The sequence below is a fragment of the Lonchura striata genome, chromosome 8, assembly GCF_046129695.1.
Source record: "Lonchura striata isolate bLonStr1 chromosome 8, bLonStr1.mat, whole genome shotgun sequence".
NCBI classification, from domain to species: Eukaryota; Metazoa; Chordata; class Aves; order Passeriformes; family Estrildidae; genus Lonchura; species Lonchura striata.
Window position 1 is genome coordinate 9,355,507 of NC_134610.1, and position 19,366 is coordinate 9,374,872.

The 19,366-nt window shown below is 41.9% G+C and overlaps 2 protein-coding genes across 4 annotated transcripts in view; one reads left to right on the top strand and one right to left on the bottom strand.

Annotated features, from left to right (window-relative positions):
• The window catches only part of ESYT3 (extended synaptotagmin 3), a 31,308-nt gene extending 23,386 nt beyond the window's left edge, over nucleotides 1-7,922 (top strand). Inside the window, exons 16-23 of the mRNA XM_021548667.3 lie at nucleotides 221-307; nucleotides 1,147-1,296; nucleotides 1,807-2,240; nucleotides 3,291-3,380; nucleotides 3,891-4,022; nucleotides 5,464-5,569; nucleotides 6,148-6,197; nucleotides 7,078-7,922. Coding sequence (XP_021404342.2) covers nucleotides 221-307; nucleotides 1,147-1,296; nucleotides 1,807-2,240; nucleotides 3,291-3,380; nucleotides 3,891-4,022; nucleotides 5,464-5,569; nucleotides 6,148-6,197; nucleotides 7,078-7,114 — 1,086 coding nt within the window. The 3' untranslated portion in view covers nucleotides 7,115-7,922. The remainder of the gene's footprint in view (nucleotides 1-220; nucleotides 308-1,146; nucleotides 1,297-1,806; nucleotides 2,241-3,290; nucleotides 3,381-3,890; nucleotides 4,023-5,463; nucleotides 5,570-6,147; nucleotides 6,198-7,077) is intronic.
• Nucleotides 7,923-8,077: 155 nt separating this feature from the next.
• On the bottom strand, nucleotides 8,078-19,329 carry CEP70 (centrosomal protein 70). 3 transcript variants are annotated; one of them, XM_021548713.3, is made up of 16 exons: nucleotides 19,243-19,329; nucleotides 18,710-18,809; nucleotides 18,433-18,556; nucleotides 17,934-18,114; nucleotides 17,448-17,617; nucleotides 16,293-16,352; nucleotides 15,517-15,616; nucleotides 15,035-15,123; nucleotides 14,637-14,711; nucleotides 13,502-13,604; nucleotides 12,736-12,882; nucleotides 11,988-12,134; nucleotides 11,314-11,482; nucleotides 9,975-10,089; nucleotides 8,926-9,005; nucleotides 8,078-8,545 (listed from the first exon to the last, which is right to left on the bottom strand). In XM_021548713.3, exons 1-16 carry the CDS (start codon nucleotides 19,249-19,251, stop codon nucleotides 8,478-8,480), a joined length of 1,737 nt encoding a protein of 578 aa, XP_021404388.2. In that variant the 5' UTR covers nucleotides 19,252-19,329; the 3' UTR covers nucleotides 8,078-8,477. The 3 variants fall into 3 exon arrangements, with proteins under 3 accessions (XP_021404388.2, XP_077641054.1, XP_021404392.1); XM_077784928.1 differs by lacking the exon at nucleotides 16,293-16,352 and having other exon boundaries at nucleotides 14,637-14,714; XM_021548717.2 differs by lacking the exons at nucleotides 8,078-8,545; nucleotides 8,926-9,005; nucleotides 9,975-10,089; ... (6 more) ...; nucleotides 15,517-15,616; nucleotides 16,293-16,352 and having other exon boundaries at nucleotides 17,055-17,617.
• Between the last annotated feature and the right edge of the window lie 37 nt (nucleotides 19,330-19,366).

Here is a 19,366-nt window from a genome sequence, read left to right on the forward strand (position 1 = left end):
CAGCTCACCAGACTTGTTCTTTGGCATTTCCACGCCCCAAAGAACTTGTTCTGGTTTTGCCAGAGACTTCACTTCCATATGCTTCTGACCTGGAATATTTCCACTCTCTCTATACAGCTGGGGTGTAGCATCACTGAGGGTCACCATGGCCCTCTCTGGTGATCAATGTCATGGATTCTTTGCTTGTAAGAGACTAAGCTAACACATGTTCTTGTTGCAGACCTGCAATTTCAGCAAAGATCCCACGTGGGGCCAGGCTTTCACTTTCTTTGTCCACAGTGCTCATTCCCAGTCACTCCACATTGAGGTGAGAGAAAAAGCCTTTCCTTTTGAAGAGCAACTGTACATTTCTAGGAAGGAACTCTTCTATGGAGCTCAGTGCTGGTTGTTTCTGTGTGGGATTGCACATGCTGGGTTCCTCCTACTAAAAGGTGGAATATGTTGCACAGACAATTCTGTATTAGGTGGTGGTGATATCTCCCTTTTTTGGTATCTACCTTTGTTCTAGCATCATGTAATGTGGAGTATCTTAGTTCAAAATGTGGGATGTTTCTGGCTGCAAAGTGCAAAGGACATTTCATACAGATTTGTGTGTAGTAATGACATCAATATTTTGCTGTCAGAAATTGCAGCCTTCATGATTCTCAGCCAAAGCCCTACCTCTTCACCTCTGTGTTCTGGCTCATTAAGCAACCCTCTCATCAGCAGCATTATAGCCACAGCCAGTTCTGTGGCTGGTCACTTGGATACAGAAAGGGATTGAACTTGGAAGGTTTACTGAGGTTAAATAGGCTAAACAAACTATTACCTAAAATATAAATGTAAAGATTTAGACCAGCTGCCATCTCAGCTGCTTAAGACATTGCCCCCAAAGTGAGCTAAGAAAATCAAGGAAATCTCAGGGCATGATTTTTCTGCTAAAGCAGTTCTTTCTCTGCATAGTTAGAGATAGGATTTTTACTCCAAATGTACTAACTTGTTACACTCCTTAAATAATGGCATCACTTGTGGATGTAATCATACTGAAGTAAATAAGCTAATTTTGTTTTCTATCTGAAATACCTTCTTGCTTTGCTTTTGCATTCCCAGTGGTGCACTTCCCAGTTTGCCAGCTAATAAAAACTTCTGTTTTCTTCTGTCCCCCAGATAAAAGACAAGGAGCGGGACAGTGCCCTGGGAACTTCAGTGGTATGTCTCTCCCACCTACTCAAGGACCCAAACATGACTCTGGATCAGAGATTCCAGCTGGACCATTCCAGTTCAGACAGCTTCATTAAGATGAAACTTGTATTGCGGGTGAGTTGTTCTTTCCCATGTTCACTCAGTTTCCCCTGCAGAAGCATCCATTCGTAGCCAGGCAAAAAAGATGAAAGGTGGGCATGAAGAAAGGCAGCTTTGCTTCACAGCAAAGCTTTTTGAGTAGAAAGTAGAAGTGTGACAAGGTATTTAAGTGAAATTAGGAGTGTATGTGGAGTTGAGAGGATATCCCTGAGGCTTCATAAAACTTAGTGCAGTGCCGTGGCTGAAAATTTTCTCATGACAATAAAGAGCTGAACTGAGAAAATCTAAGCTGGGGAAATCAGCACTGATGCTTAGGAGTTGTTTCCTCACCGTTCTCTGGATACTGCTCAGTACAAATACAGTGGGATAAGAGGAGAGAACACCACAGTGAATCCCAGGGGCCCCTTTCATCTCTAATGGCAAGTCCTGCTGTTACAGTTTTGTGGTGAAATTTCCTTCTGGGTGGTAATGCTGGCATTCACCCCAGTGCTGTGAGAGCAGCACTCACTGTCTTGTGATTTTTAGGCACTGAATGTTGAAGAACCTGATCCACAAAGAGTCAAGGCTGGTGTCAATGCCTCCAAGCTAGGTCCTGTGTGTGTCACTGAGAAGGCTGGAAACCAGCAGAAGTATTCCTCTCTACAAGTCTCAAAAGTACCTCCCATGAGCAAAGACTCTGCAGCACCTGAATCTCTGCCAAAAAAGGACAGTGGAGAAGACCTGGACACTAAAGACAGTTCAGGAGCCCCTGTACCAAGTGAGACTGTGTCTGGCCTTGTTGAAGCAGAGGGCAAGCAAAATGCAGAGCATGGCCCACCATCAGCATTGCCCAGCGGAGCAATGGCCATGCCCACACTGCCTGTCCTGCAGGAAATGAGGGTGGCACCCAGTGTCACTTCACTGGGGTCCCTGCCTTCTTCCTGCTTTGAATTAAGTAGCAGCAATCTGGACATTCATAAGTAGGTGTTCTTCCAGCTGAATTGTTCTTCTCTTGGGAAAGTCTAGGTGTTACTGGTGCATAGAGGTGAATTCAAGGCTGCTAAGTCATTTGGGGCATTGAGTCTCAAGTCACCTTACAAAGAATTGACCTAGGTATCCCAGTCAACAGCAAAGTAAATTACAGGGCACTGTCAGAGCAGGTATAAAAGGGAAAGCATTCTCTCTGTGGCTCTCCTAAGAGTGCTGCATGTGTTGGCTTTATATCATTGAAGGGCTTTTCAACACTCACTTAGCAACAGGATTTTGAAGTCTGAACATCTCACTTCTGTGATAGCCTAAACTCTTGATAGGCACCTGTGGCTGCTTAAAGCTCTGAATATGTTTATCCAACACATTTTAAGACTGATAATGCTGTGAAGAAAGTTTTTGTGGATTGCTGTGCTTGTGTGTGTGTCCTTCCCACAGTGCTCAGTGTGAGGCTGCTCTGACAGGCAGGATGGAGAGGATTTGTCTCTCCTGGGGCAGAGAATGGAACTTGTAGAATCCTTAATCAACAGAAGTTACAAATATCCACGTCACTTAAGCATCAGAGTAGTTATAAACCTGAACATAAAACTCAAGTCCTGCTGCAATTTGGTGAATTGATGACTAGTAAATTTTCTAGCTCTGAATAGGGCTTAATTTATAAATTATTTATAGACCATTTTTAAGCAATGTTTTGGATTTTGAGCCACTTTAATAACGTGCAGAATGGAATATGAAAGAGGTCCCATTTTGCATATACAGACATTATTGAGGGAATGTGTGACACACTAACCTGTACTTTGCTGCTCCAGCTACAGTGGGCCACACAGAGGCTTTTTTGGCAGTTTGTGTTGTGGGATGAAATCAGGTACCTGCAGAGAAGGCAGGGATGGGGCTTCTCTGGAACCTCTGTGATCCAGCTACTTCCTAGACAGCAAACATTAGGATGCCAGGGAGGAGGATGGTGCCCTGAAAACTGGTTTTATTCTGCTTGTGGGCTGCTCAGTGGCTGTATTTAAAAGCCTTGACTGTGCGATGTCTTGCAGCGGGACTGAGATGCCTCTGGGGGAGATCCAGCTGACCGTGCGTTATGCTTCCATCCGGCAGAGCCTCGTCGTGCTGGTCAACGGCTGCAGGTAATGCTCGTGATGGCTCACAGAGGAAAGAGCTCTCTGAGCTCTGTCAGTCACCCAGCAAAGCTGGAGCAGAGCCACGTGCAGCAGGAGATGCCTTAGCACTGGCTGGCTTCCAACTGTGCAGCCTCTCTGTGCCCAGCTCCAGGCAGGGGGAGAACCCAGCAAGTTATGCTCACTGCAGCAGAGATGTTTCAACTGTCATCTACCCAAAATTTCCTCTGGACAGCACTGACAACTGGTGTGTGTCTTGGGGTGTTAGGATAGACATCATGACAAGGATTGATACCTATGACTAAATATGTAATTGTTACTTTAGGAAACCCAGTAAGTGGCTACACCCTCAGGAGTAAAGGTTTTAACTAAACAATCCTAAAGTTTTATTTGCTTATGTTCCAGCCCCTGGGATGAATATTTTTGGCCTGTCAGGGGTTGGTCTGATACCAAGAGAGAGAAGGTATTAAAACACACAGTGAGAGAACCTGCCTCACTTGTCTGTTTTTCTTTTAACAGAAACTTGGTACCCTCTTCCAATCGTGGAGTTGATCCATATGTTCGTATATACCTTCTTCCAGACAGAAGATGGACAAGCAGGAAGAAAACTTCTGTTAAGAAAAAAACCCTGAACCCCCAATATGATGAGAAGTAAGAAAATGTAAATTATGATTGTGGGTGGAATAGTTATGATCTCTGTGTAATGGCAGGGCTTCCTAAGGTGTCCTGCTGTAGCTCCTATGGACTCTCTTGTGGACATTTCCAGCTTTCCTGAAACAAATGGCACTTGAACTGTGATTTACAAGTACTTGGGGCTGACCTTGCTCTGTCTGTGGTGTTGCAAGTCCCCCAGAAGAAGGGTACACCTTCTTCCCTGCCCCCAGGCTGCATTTGCTTCTCTGCAAACTGACATTCTCGCAGTGTTTAACTCCCTGTCATGGCAGAGGCAATCTGCCTGTTCAGGTACCTCCCAGAGCCTACTGCTCTGTTCACACTGCTTTGCCTGATGCTTTTTCTGACATCTTTCCAAAGGTCCAAGGCAGAAGTACAGAGCCTTTTGAGACTGGAACATCCTTAGGGCACACAGGTGGATGTTGTCATCAAGGCCTGGTGGGAGCAGGGTAAAATGCTCCCACCTCTTTGCTGACAGTGTCACAGCTCTGCCACTGAAATGGAATGTGTTTTTCATGAATCCAAACATAGTAACACTTAGAAGTAGAGCTCTTTTGAGAGATGGTTTTAATCCCATAATTAGAAGAAGGTATGGATATATGTGAATGTTGGTTGATCCTTGGTGGCTTATATATTTCCTGTGTCATGTCCTTTCTCTGTAAGTCAGAAATGGAGAAAAGATTTTGAAATATTCGTTCTTAACACTCAAAACACCAAACCTGAGGATTCTGCTTATGTCTGTTCATAAGTAACTGCACTGATTTAGTGCCATCCCAGCAGTTGGGAAGAACATCTCCTTTTCCTCATCCTCAGTACTGACGTATCCTGTACATCCTCAATTAAAGATAATGCTTAGCTCCAAAACACGTTACCTGTTTCACAGCTCTGACTTGAGGAAAAGCTATTCAGGTGGGCAGAACTGGAGTGATTTAGCATGGACAAAACTGACTTGACATTAACCATGTGTGCCAGAGGCTTGAGTCAGAGCCATTAAGAATTTAATTGCCATAGGTTTCAGCCTTTGTCTGTTCTTGGTGTGGTGCAAGGCTGCTCTGTGAACTTGGAGGTTTGGCTCATGACTATTTCCTCTTGAGTAATGAACATTGCATGGAAAACACGCTGATCTTCCATGGAGGGGGGGAAACTGATGTTAAATGGCATTTCATAATGGATGCATGTTTTCCTCCTTCCCCTGGCACAGTGGACAGTCCGAACACAGTGTTGTCATCTTTCATGAGGCCTGGAAAAGGTTCCCTGCAATGTGGATAAAACCTCACTCTAGAATTGCCTTTTCTTTATGTTCGTTCCCTGTTAAAGTCCTGGCCATTGATGCTGTACACTGTCACTATATTGTGCCCACTGTTGCTCACAGGATTTTAATTTTTGCCTGAAGTCTCTTCTTGTTAAACTTTATTTCAAGGTTTGAATTTTTTGAATCTTTGGAAAATGTCAAGAAAAGGACACTGGACATTGCAGTGAAAAACAGCAGGCCATTCATTTCACAGGAGAGGAAGGAACTGGGGAAAGTAAGTTTAAAGAATCTCCACTACAGCTATAACAGAGCTGAACACTCTGGGCTACTCCTGAAATCCTGAAATGTGGCTCCAGTAGCTGATTCTCAGTAATAGGACTGGCAATCTGGAAACAATATTTTCTGCCAGATTTTAATCTCAAATGAGGCTGTATCCATGTGGGAGCTGCGTGGTCTCATTTCAGAAGGATGCTGCTCAAGTAAACCCTGGGCCCTGGTGCTGCCCGTGTGAGGAACGGCTTCAAGAGCACAAACACGGAGCTGAGAAAGGCTTTGGCTCTAAATCCCACAATTTGCCAAAACTGCTTTGAGCTTCCTGTAAACAGCTTTGATTCTGTGAGAAGTAAACTGCAATTGCTTCTTCAGCGATAGATAAATTTCCAAGTAGTGCTATAGGAAATGGAGCTGGTTCATGCCTAGACCACCCTGGGAATGTGGGAAGCTCCATTTTGCCTCAAGCCTGAGCTGCAGCCCCACAGCTGGAAAGTGGGTCTGACTTGGGAGGGGTGGTAGCTTAGTCAATCAATTTATATGCAGAATAACCTACAAACAAATAAAATTTGCTTTTTAAAGGTGCGCATTGACTTGTCCCAGGAGGATTTAATAAAAGGTTTTGCCCAATGGTAAGTACTCATCTCCATACTTCCAAACCCTGCCCATTGCTTTGCTGGGAGCTTGCATGACTGCTGTGGGAGTGAGTGCTGGTAACCAGGCTGTGTTTGGGTGAGCAAGAAGAATATTTGACCTGCAAAGGCAGGACTAACTTGAGCTAATCTCGTAGTTCTATCTAAATTGTGTGTTAATCCATTGCCTGTGCAGTGCCTGCCTTGTGAGACAGCTTTAATGAGATGCCTGTGTCAATTATAGTCTTCAGCATATTTTAAGTTGCCATAAAAGCCACAAGGGCTTATAAGCCACGTAAGGAAAAGAACTTTGTTTATTAAAGTAACCTTGCAACAAATTTTAACTTGAATAAAGATCTTAACTAAATACTCTGATCAGCAATATATATGCATGATAAAACTTTAATTACAAAGCATTTATAGAAACTATTATAATAAGCCACTTACAGTTTTGCTTGTACGTTCATTGTGGTTCTGAGGCAGAACAGAGAACCAGGCTTGGGTGTTTTTTTCACTTTTGTGTCTTTAGTAAATGGCAGGAGTTCTTCCTTGTTTCTCCTTCAGTGGAGCCCAAGGAATGTAGTGTGGGTAGTCCAGGAGCTTGCCATCTGCACAGGCAGTGAGCCAATATTCCAACAGGAAAACCACATTTCCCTGGCCAGCTTGTGTGTGTGTGTCTCAGGGCAATTAGGGGAAGAGGAAAAAAGGATGCACCCAAAGTTCCTGGTGAAGAGCTGAAGTTTGAGGCTATCTCTGGAGCCTCCTTTGCTGTGCTGCCTGTGAAGCAGAAGCAATAAAGCAGCCCAGGTTTTCTCTACTGTGCCAGCTAAAACTATTAAGTTTTCAGCTACAGTAATTATTTATTGTGTCTGTCTTGCAGGTATGAGCTGACAAGGAGCAAACGCAAGAAAATCTGATTTCTTTTCATGTACATAAGTTACTAATTTTTCAACTTCATATGGATGTACATATCTCTTGTAATTAACATATTTTGCACAGTTGTTGCAAATTTGAAGCAGGCTCCAGCTCAGGACATGCAAATTTAATGATCCTATTTGGATCATTAGTTCTATTAGTTCCTATTCGGGGATTAGTTCTCACTGAAGTTAAACATATTTTCCCCCACATAGGGAATAATTTGTCCTTAAAGAATGTCCTTTATTTTTGCTATTTCTGGCAAATCCCCCTTCAAAGGACCTCTAAGTGTGAAACCTCTCTTAAAGGGTTGTACCTGGGGAGATTTTAGACTGCCAGCCAAGTGTCCTTTGCTTGGCAGTCTGATGGCTCTAGGAGCTTGTTCATGTTGTTTTAACATGGAAATGGTGTACTTTTAAAAGAATACATTTTGAAACAGTATTCTTCAGCTGTAGGGCTACCGAAGCTTTTAAAAGAGAAGCTCTTTAATAGCTGTTTTTGTTTGAGAAACGAAGAAGTTGGTAGTCCACTGTTCAGAAGTACCGTAGCTGACTGTGGCTGCAGGTATGTAAATAATGAGCTTCCAAAGCAGGGAGATGAACTTACCAAGATGTCATTAAGGTTTTAGTTTGTGACACCTTAAGTGGTTTTGTCCTTTGTTACAGTACATTTCAAAATCTTGTAAACCCAGATTCTGTCTGAGGAACAGCAAAGTTTTGTAAACTAAGCTTTAATAATATTGAGGTAAAATATTTTTGGAAGCTTGGTGTACTTGTTTCTGTACAATAAACTTCTAATTGTCTTGCATAAGAGACTTGATCTAATCCTTTCTAAACTGACTTATGAAATACAATGATGGTAACTTCAAACCATTGCCTGAAAAAAATTTCAAGAATTTTTGGCCTAGATTACATTAATTCAGTCTGCCTCAGTCCATAATCAGAGAGAATACTGACTGAGTAACAATGTGTTCCCATCCCAAACTGATCTGGAAGTGTGAACAACATATTAAAAGAGGCTCTCCAGAAAACCAAGACTGGGCATTTGTGTAAGTGTGATGGCCATGGCAGTAAGGGCATCTTTACCTCATACTTACTCTGTCAGCAGTATTAAAAATGGTTAGAATTTGCCTGGTGTTGTGCTAACAGGGTATATTGGTTCTCTCTCTGGGATTGAGTAGACCAGTTGACAGCAGTTGAAGTATTTCTTAAACTGAGCAAGAATTAAAAAAAAAAAAAGTTAAACTGCAACAGCTTTTATTTCTGTAAAAAAATCTGGAATTGTTGCTTAGGAGGTAGCTGCAATATCATGTGCACCAACAGGTACAATCACAAGTAAGAGAAATCTTCCTCAGGAAGAGCAGAGTCACCCATAACCAGCTCCCCATTTCAGGTTTTGCACTGCAGGTAAAATGTCATCCATGTTACTGATCTCTGCAACAGAATGGAAAGCAAAAGGGTTAGGCTTATGGACCTAGAATACCTTTGAGTTCAACCAAAATTCTAACTTAAACATATGGTGAATTAAATAAAATCCTCATACCTTTTAATGCTTTTGGAAAAAAAATAAATTTTGTTATAAGTAATAATAAGTAATAATAAGTAAATGCAAACCCATGTTAAATGAAAATAAAGTGTTTTGGTCACTTCCTGAGAAGAGGTGAAAAGGAGAGTGAGGCAAAAGGCAGCACCTTCCCTCACATCCTTCTCCTGTTTCAGCACAGCAGGAATACAGAAAACACTTGTAAACTGTTTAGAGTTATATGTGAGGAAGTGTTGGCATGAAGATAATTACTGGTGCAAATATTACTCACCTAGAAGACACAGCAAGTCTTGAATAAGAGCTTGAAAGGGCGGAAAGAAGCACTCATGTTCTTCAAGCTTATTGATGATACTGGAATGGAAAGTGAGACAATCAGGTAAGAGGTGCAAGGACATGGCAAGTTCATCCTCTTGGCCATTTTGTTGTTCTGTGCCATGACTTTGTGCCAATTCTGCTACTTAGTATATAAAACACCAATATGTACACCACATATGAACACCAATGTTCTGTTCTCCAGTTCTGAACCCTGCAGCCAACAAGGGAGCAGTCACAAGGATCTCTGATTTCACCACTAATGCTGTATACACATCTTCTTTCCCCCTCACATGGCTCCAGGTAGTCTGGGGCCTGGAACATTTCTCTGTGTATGCTAAATATACTACCTGGGGGTGGCTGGTATAACTGCCTTGGAGGTAGAGCAAGAAATGCTTTATAAGCAACTGTTCTCCAGTAAAACAGAGAAATTAGTGCAGAAAGGCTGAGGGAGTGAGTTTTGCCAACTCAGCACGTGTCAGACTTGCTGCCTGCTCCCTTTGCAGTTTGTCTGTAAAGCACATGCTGAATGCAAGCCCTTAGGGTCTGCTACCACCTAGATGTGGCTGTCATCTGTTGGAAGTATAACTGGATTTGTCCAGTTTCTAAAGTATTTGTAGGCAGCTTGAGGCAAACTCTGCCTTGGCAACTAGAACATTGCAATATTACATCTGAGACTTGCATCACTTTCTCCTCCCCACCCAGGTGCATGATTTGTCTCGTGATGAAACTTGTATCCCATTAAGGCTTGTTTGATCAAATTATCCATGCAAACCAGAGAGTGTTTTGGAACCTTCTGGCCTCAATTTTTCTCTCTGTCAGCTTTATCTTTTTGACAGAATACAAGATTTGTTTCAAGCAGAACAGCAGTAACTAACACCTGTGTTGTCACAGCTCACTGACTTTGTGACAAATGATGAAAGTTTCTTTCAGCATCAGTTTTTGCCAGTTCTCAATTACTACATTTGATGTTTGCAGAATGGTCAGCAATGGAACAGCCTCACATACCTGTGGATGTCTTGGGTGCCCAGAAGCTGCTGTACCTGCTCAGTCACATTCTTATTAATGATGTCACACAGTTTCCCAACAGTATCCACTACCACAGTGGGTGGAGCTGAACTGTCTGTGGAAAAACAAACACCTCATGATTCTTCTAACAGTAATAACAGAGATGTATTTTAGACACAGTTGAATTCTTGCAGGTGCATAGATTTTATTTAGTTTTCATAGATCTAGGCATATACATTCCACCATTCAGAGAAAACAGAAATAAACAAATGGTCAGAAATAAACAAATGTTAGCTATGAATGGGGATTCTCTCACTAATCCTTTAGCGGCTAAAAAACTTTGGCAGAGCTGTGTGTTCAGAGCAAAGAGGGTACTAAAGTGCACTTTTACAACATCAATGGAAATCAGCCAATTGAAATGATATATATAGAAAAGGGGTTATTCATTAGGTTTTTGGGACACAGCAGACACACTATAGGGGTTAGGCCAGTAAGGAACCTGCTTAACAAACACTTTGTTAACACCCAGAACTTGTTTTGATATTGAATTTGAACCTGTCTGTAGCTGTGACTGAAGGTAGCAGCCTCCTTGTTCTTTTCTCCTTAAACTTCAGAAGAACTAGGCATGGACAAGGCATCTTCTGAGCTGCAGTTATTAAAGGGAGGTGAGGTTTCCTCACCTCCCATGCTGGCTGCAGGCAGGAACACTGCTCCCCTCCTTGAATGAGGCTCAGCAGCCCAGGGGCTCTGGGGCTGCACATCCAGCAGCCCAGCCCAACCTTTTAACCCAGCTGCTGGGTTAATTTAGCTGCTGTTCTACAGAGGTTCCCACCCGAAGGGAAATAACCAACTATACCTCTGAGTACTGACAGTTTTTGACACTCAACAACTTGTTTTGGTTTTTAAGTTTAGCAGCGTAAGATGGAACTTTCTGAAGACTGGACCCAATTACACTTGAATTAATTACTGAGTAGAAATCTACATCCGAGGCTGAGTTATTTTCTTCCTTAAACTTGCTGTCTTTCAAGTGGAGAATAAACAACAATTGTGAAGTCAGCTCACCATAAAAAAGCTTTGTGGAAAAAAAAATTCTATTTCCCCTGTTACTCTCTTCTTCTGGCTCTCTGCTATTCCTCAGCAACTGCTAAAGGCTTACAGATAACGGGGATTTGCTATTTGAACTGCAAATTGACAGGAACGTATTTTTATCTTCCCAGTGAAGGAAACAACTTATTCATTTCTCAACAGCTCAACATTATTTTCTATGAGGAGGCCAGCTTTTCACCTGTCTCCTTTTTTTGGAATGGTGTGAACAAGTAGCAGGAGGTTAAATCTTTACCTAGTTCCAGGAGCTCATGGAGGTTCCTCATGGCATTGGTCATTTCCCCCAGCTTAGTGTACACCTCGTTCATCCGTGGATAAACACCATTCAGAGAATTCACATCAAACAACTTCTGGAAGTGAGAGACTATGGCAGACAGCGTTTGCAAGGACTGTCTCTGGCTGCTCTGGAGCAAGCAAGAAGAACTCATCAATGGTACTGCTTAACAAGGCAAGGGTGCTTTTATGTGAAACATTCTTAAAACCAGTCTGAAGAAAAGGTGTAACTTTCCTTATGAAATCTCAGCCTTTCAAATATTTTTATATCTGAAGACATAGTTTCAATAGTTTTCAGGCACAAACATACACCAAACTCAAAACACTCTTTTGAAAGCTTCCTTCTCTGTTGCTGAGAGCATTTATGTATTCTCAGCCCTGAGAGACAGAACAGGGTAATTCCTGAGACTAAGGGCAATGCAAATTCACTGCTGGTCAAGTGCCTTTGATTAAAGCAATCTTCCCCAAGGTGAATTTATCCATTATGTTAAAACAGTCTTTGACTACTGAATGTCTTCAAACAGGTATTTCTTAAATGCTGCAAGGCTTCCAAATGCACCAATCTTATCACTGTGTGAAGAATGCATTTAAGAATTCCACAGTAACTTGTGATTACAAACCTCTGGTAAAAATTACCTTTTCCTTATGTTCTAATTCTTCCAAAACTGCATCTACTATCAACTGGAGGTCTTCAACTCGTATGGATTCTCTGCTGTCCTGTGAATCTTTAGTGTTCCAAGGCAGCAATTCCAGAGAGAGTTTTCTCAAGGACCTATGCAAATCCTTTTAAAAGAAAGGAGGAGAGACAACTTATATTAGAAATTGCTTAGGCTGTTTTTATTATAGAAACAGGTGTTTTTCTGTTTCTCATATGCAGAAAACATTCCAGCACTGGAGAGGTTAAGGTTTTAATTTTCATTAATTTAAGGATAGTGTCTTGCTGACATTCTTTAATTTGAAAAGAACAGAGTAAAAAATACTATATTGACTATGTGTTACAGTTTCAGTGACATAGGAAGTATTGGTCACAAAGAGTTTGACCTTAAACAAAACTATTTCACTTGCATTTGGATCAAAAAGTCACTGTTCTGTTCTGGTCAGATAAAAGGAAAGAAGAGAATGCACCATCATTTATGTGTGAAGTTGACTCTAAAGCTTAAGTTTCTTCTCAGGGACCCAGTTAATAAAATTAAATAAAAGATTTACACAGAGAAGTGGTACATACTTCATACAGACAGCAGATTATTTGTAAAATTTAATACCAGGTCAGGCAATAACAAAAGCTACACACAAAACCCCCAACAACTACACATAGGGAGGGATGGAGGAGAGGAGAGCAGATGAAAACAAGACCAAGAAATGGAGTACAACAACATGTTGTTACCTTTAGAGCTATGAGCTGATCTGCCCACATTTCTATAGTGAGTGGAAGGTGCTCAAATCCACATCCCTGTCCATCCTCTTTGCTGGGCCGGAATATTAATGGAGGAGCTCTTGGGCTTCGCAAAATAGAATCAATATGGGACAAAACCTTCAAGAGCAAATAAAAAATGTTATTGCTCAAATATGTATGATGTTTTGTAATAAAATCTCTGTCTATCACAGACATGATTCCCTAAAATTAAGTCATAAATAGCTCCAATATTACTATTGATGAATTTTAAACACACATTCAACATGCAATAGACTCAAAGATTTCAACATGTACTAGCTAGAAGGTAAATGAAAGTAATGCAAGTATATACTTCCCTCTGAGGGATAGTTAACATTTATCCACGTGAGGCATTGTAAATTCCACAATTTACAGTTTGCTAAGTCTCATTGTATTTAGGCTTTTTAATTACAAGAAAAATAAAATCCACTATTACCAAAGATCTTGAACAAATCCCCCATCCTGAACAGACTTCAGCTAAGTAATATTTACCAGCCTAGTGTCTGCTGCCTTTCTGTTTTCAGGTAGTTTACACTGAGAACAAGAACCAGCCTACACTGACTGCCAAATGCAGAACATGACTCATCTTGCACAGAGGATTTGATAGGCACTCTTAGCCTCAGACCAGCACGCTCCAGTTGACACAGCTAAACAGAACATGTATCATATTTCATTGTACCACTGCTAGAAACATGCAGAACAGATACAATTTGGGTACCTGCAAGTATTTCTGGCAATCTGCCTGCAGCTGATCCACTCTTGCAACTCTCCCAGAGTCTTTCTTTTCTTCTTTGTTTTCTCCGGTCCTGTTCCCTGAAAATCTGCACAAAAATACACACAGTGGGTCACACAAGCAGCCTTAGCAGGAGATGCTACCTTTTAATTTGTAGCACTTAGACATACAGTAAATATTCATGTTATGATGCTGAGCAATAGAATTCCATCAGACCCAAGAAACATAGATTGACAACAGAATACCTAATATTAGCAAATATCATTAATTTATCTCAAGTGTTCAGGCTGAGGCTATGCCAGACTGCTTCCTGATTTAGAAGGGACACCACCAGTTTTTCTGTTGCCAGAGTTCTACTATGGCTGAAGACCTAAAATCCAGAATTTTACTCTAAAGGCTCAAATTCCAAGCTCAGTTGTTATCTGCTTCTGCTGGAACATCTTTCCTGGCTTATTATACAAATCTCACTACTGCTTTTCATCTAAATGATACCTATTGCATGAGAGAATAGACAATTTAAATATACACAACATGTCTGTTTATTTTCAAGTTTAAGGGATGACTGTTTCAGGCTATAAAATATTTAGCATTCAGTATACACATGGACAAATGACTAAGTGAAATTATAGATAAAAACACTTTGTTGGTACTAGAACTTTTATATCTTCCATGTATTTTCTTAGCAATATTTCAGAAAAAAACAGTCAATTTCTAAGAATAATATGGTCATAACTTCAGTAGCTGCAACATTTTGCCAACTCACACTTTCACATTTATAATCCATAATGAAACGAATTCTGCTTCCTTTACAGCTTATGGAAGCAGCAAACACTAGAGATGGCCCTGTATATATTGCCAGCAAAAGAACTCAAATCAAATCCAGAAAGACAAAATGAAATAAAAACCCCACACTGCTGTGCCCCCATTTGGAGACTCTGCCACCATTTCAGAAATAGAGAGCTTTAGAGGTCCAGCAGCACTTGCTGCCCATAAACCAGGCTCCAAAGAATGCTGATAAGGCACATGCTCTATAAGCTGCTCTCTACATTACAGGTTGCAGAGTAACCTTGCCTTCAGAAGTCCAGAGGATTCATGGAACTCCCTGAAAGAATATACTTACTGGATAGTTTTCTTTAAAGCTTTCTGTAGTTTCTTCACTTGGTGCTTGTAAAATTTTAATTCCTGTGCAGTTGGCCTGCTAGACAGAAAAAGTACCATGTTATATATCTTGCATTGGAAGGTATCTATAAAATTCATCCAAGCAAAAAAGCTTTGTCAGTGCCAAAAAATCATTCTGGAAATTAAATTCTGCTACATTTCTACATAACAACAGCAATAAAGAGCAAACTAACCATTAGCAGCTGCTATTAACAGTGTAGGGAGAAGAGTGTGGCTGTTGCTGCCATATCTCATTTCTTTGATCACAGACTTCACACTTTACTTTTACAATTGCTGGTGCCTTGTAAAGCAAAGCCTACTGAAATGGCCTTACAAAGGATGGTACTTATCCTTGCTCACCTTATTTCCAAGTTTTTCTTGAGATTTGTATTTTCAAGCAAAAGCTGTTTGTTCTTGGCTTTTGTTTCAGTAAGTTGCTTCTGGAAAGACTAAAACATAGACTGGGTTATTGCTCTTAATGATCTCATTTCATAATGAACAAGCTTCAACAATTTAAAGTATGTGCATGTTAAGAAGGGTTCCCAATTGCCTGGACAGCAAAACAGCATGGATGAGGACTCAGATGACTGAGGCCAAGAGCCAGGTGCATTAGACCCCAGGTGGAGCACTGTGACTATAGGAGATCTCTACAATCCTTGGCAGACTCACAGCACTTTGCTGAATCTTTGTACAGGGATAGGCAACTCTGCCCACAGAGGCTCCACGTTCAGAAGACATGACAAGAACAAGGCACAGAAGTCAAACATGTTTATGTTTCTATGTGGCTCTTGAAGGGTTACCATTGAGAGATCTGCACTGACTTATTCTTGGAAGTTCCATACCATGAGCAGTGCTTTGTAATTAGGAGTAGCATCTAGATTTAAGAAATCTTCCTTGTTTTTTACTTCTCTCTGCACTTCGTCTTCATCTTTTTTATATTGCCTATTGGGAAGAATAAATTGGTTCAGCTTATTGCAGTTCAATTAGCTCAAAAATTTAAGTTGGTTTAGTTAGCAGTTATGTATGATAATGTTTTCATGAACTACCAAGTAAATAGAAAAGAAATTCTGCCCTAAGATTCAAGCTCTAATTTCTGGGAAAGCTGTTTCATATGCTAATGAAGTGCACTCGTCCACAAGAGAAACTCCAATACAAGCAAATCCCATTTCAGTTTTCTCAATAGTAATCTCAAGCTATAGGGATGTTTCAGGTATCAATTTGTTGCTTTGTGCCATGCAGGCACTGGGACAGAGCTGAAAACCTTTAGTTTTGGGAGATCTATCAACTGAGCACAGCTAATGCAGTAATTCTGCCTGTGAACCATGGCAAAAGGGGAAGGGGAAGGAAAAAAAAAGAAAGAAAGACAGACTTATAGTTCAAGCATCTGAATACCCCAAGCCTCCCAATTATCCTGGTCTCCTGATTGAGAAGCTGCTTAGCCTGACTGCCAGTTATTCTCTGGAAAAATCTAAATTTCCATGACCATCATAACCCTTTGTTGTTTCATACATGCTAGTGATACTTGGAGCACAGAGTATTTACCACTATAACATTTAAGAACAGTAAGGGCTAAAAAATTTTTGAACAGTAGAACCACAAGGCATTTAATGAGACCTACCTCAGCTTCTTTTTAATCTGACTAATTTGAGATTCATAATAATCAATTAGACATAGGTACCTGAAGAAAGGAAAAATGTTAATTTTGAATTTCAGATATTCTCACAAAACTCATAGTGACCAACCCAGATGAACAGCTCAGCTTATACAATGCACTGCACTTTGAAAGTGGCTGCTCCAAACAGTGCAGTTTCTCTCATACCAGAAAAACACGGTCACACTTTGCCAAAATGGAAAAGTAGACACATTGAATCTGTACTAGTTCAGAAGCAGCAAAATATTCAAGAGGAGAAAAAAGTTAAATCTGCCCACCAGTGTCCTCATCTTATGCCTGTGGTTACCCAGCAAGATTAACAGAGAGGCACAGTCAAAATAAAGTGTTTTGAGCACTCAGAGATTGTCTGGTTTGGAGAGACACATGAGAGACGACAGGGAACCAAATCTAGGGATCCTTCCTCTGATACAGTGAGAGCTCAAGGAAAAAGCTGAGCACATACAATCCCTCTTAAAAGTTTCCCAGATAAACATTGTTGGCCAGGCCTAGAAAGCCAGGTGATATCAGCACAATAAAGCAATGGCTAGGTTTAGGAATTGGCCAATGTCTGACTGTAGCAGAGCTATGGAAATCCTACTAGCAAGAGACGAAGCCTTGTGACACTTTGGGAACTCACCCAAAAGTACTTGGAAGCTCACAGGAAGCCTCCAGTCAGCAGTTGCAATCACTTCCCAAAACTGGAAAGGCTCTTTTTTTGGGGGGGGGGCGGGGCTAAGGATGCTGTTTGTTGAGGGGGTTTGTTCATTTTTAACTTCCTTAATTTACTTACTTAAATGTCAGCATCCCAGGATGAGATCATCCTAGCTGCCAGCCACTGCAGCTACAGAGCAGAGTGAATCATTCCCTTCCCTTTGCTGACATCTAGTGTGGGCAGTGGGTGGCAATTGTTAAATTTCTGCCATGGATTTATCTGGCTTACAGTTTCACAAAAGAAAAATATCACTGCACTGAGGTACCTTCGCAAGACTATATATTTCATCTTGTACTCCTAAAGTCTCCAGATTACTTCTTTTTGCCATATAAATATTGAGAAGCATTACATTAAAATCTGTTTCTTCATTTACTGTTGCAGAGATTCAGCAGTAGAAGAGAATCACTTACCGCTGATCCAGGAGAGACTTGGGAGCTCTTCTGCAAAACTGACAAAACATTTTGTTTTGAATGTCAACTCGCTGCTGCTCCTCCCTCCCAACTCTCCTCAGCTCCTTCTGCAAGCGGGCAATAATCTCTTCCTGTTCTTGCAGCTTTTCCTGCTGCTGTTGGTATTTTACCTGTGAACAGGCAACAGGAGTGTTACTGAATTGTAATGACCCACACACTGACTATACCATACAAGCCCAGGTACACACCTGGAACCAAGGAACGTGAGCATTTGGGTTTTAGCCATGCTGAAGAGACAGTCTAAGAGAGATACAGATACTTTTCAAAATTATTTCTAGAAAATTCTGCATAGTTTGAGAATACTTAGCTATCAACAGCGTACTAACCCTATGACCCAAGAGTCATGTTTATTTAGATCAATGTAAGTATTCTGAGATCTTCTGTAAGTCAAAAGTTTGAATCCTCAGGCAGCACTATCTGAATTACCCGTGAAGCCTGTTGTTCTTTTTGAAGTTCCTTGACTTGGTTCTGTTGCTGGCATGCCTTAGCTATTGTTTCATCTTCCAGCTGACAAATTTTGGCCTTAATGTTTTTCACCACATTTTCCAAATCATTAGCCCGTTGCTCTTGCCGAGATGCCCGACCTTGTTCCAGTCGTACCACATCTCTGAAAAAAGAAATGAATCCTTGCTTTTAAATTAAACTCATTTCACTATAGACAGTGCATAAAGCACACACCTGACATTATGTGATGACCTCTGATAACATCCTGTGGCAGCAGGTGTGGGAAATACACTGATATGAGAAGAAGCAGCAGATGAAACAAGGGGAGAGCTTGAAAGGAACTGGGACAATATTGCTGCATATTGAACAATAACCTCAGGAAAAAGGTCTTAGGCCTCTGGTGAGATAAGATCTCCACCAGGCTGGAGTTGCACACTGATAATACTTTTACTCTGCAGGTAAATTCCTTCCACTGTCTTACCTAAGACATCGATTTGCTTCCATAAGTCCCTGCATCACCTTTTGCTGTCGCTCAGTGTCTTCCACCAGCGTTTGTAACGCAAGTCTTATTTCTTGAGAAGACTGATGGTCTAGGACAATCATATCTGGAGACAGAGAACATAAGCAAAGTCACCATGAAAGGGTTTGAACAGCCAAAGAGGATTTGCCTGATTGCAGCCACTAGGAAGTGACAGCTTTGAAGATGCCTTATCAACTTAGGGTTACTATTTCCAAATAAAAAAATTACATTTCCTTACCTGATGTACCTCTGCAGCTTTGGGGGGCAGCAAGGCTCACAGGTTTCAACCCATGACGCATTAATACCCTGTTTAAGTTTTCCCACTCTGTTTTCTCCTGCTGCATTGGGAGAAAGGGAAAAAAGGCAGATACCTGAGTTCTTTGCATCGGCCGTGCAGCACAAGGTACCAAATGCCCACAAATTAAAGCAAACAACCCCAAACCCCCAGGGGGCCGCTACAGGAGGGTTTGTGAGAAACTCCACTACGATCTGCAAAGCACACTGGGGAAACGCGTACTTAACACCACACAGTATAACCCGTTTTCCTGACCCCTACTTGAAAGCAGAACACGGCGCAATGAGTTAAATCCGCCTCTTTAGGAAACGCGAACCACCACCCGCGGCTCCCTCCACCGCACCCGGGGCGCAGCGGCCCCGCCGCGCGCGGAGCCCTCAGGGAGGCGGCGGCGGCTCCGGGGGCTCGCGGACCGCTCCGTCGCGTCCTGTCCCGCTCCAACCCCCCAGCAGCGACGCCCGGGGCCAGCGGGGTACCTCGGCCATGGCCGCGGGGCAGAGCTGGGCCGCGGGGCCGCGGGGCAGAGCGGGGCAGAGCGGGGCGCTGCTCAGGCCGCGGCGCCGCTCGGGCGGGAGCGGAGCGGCGGCAGCGGCGCGCGGG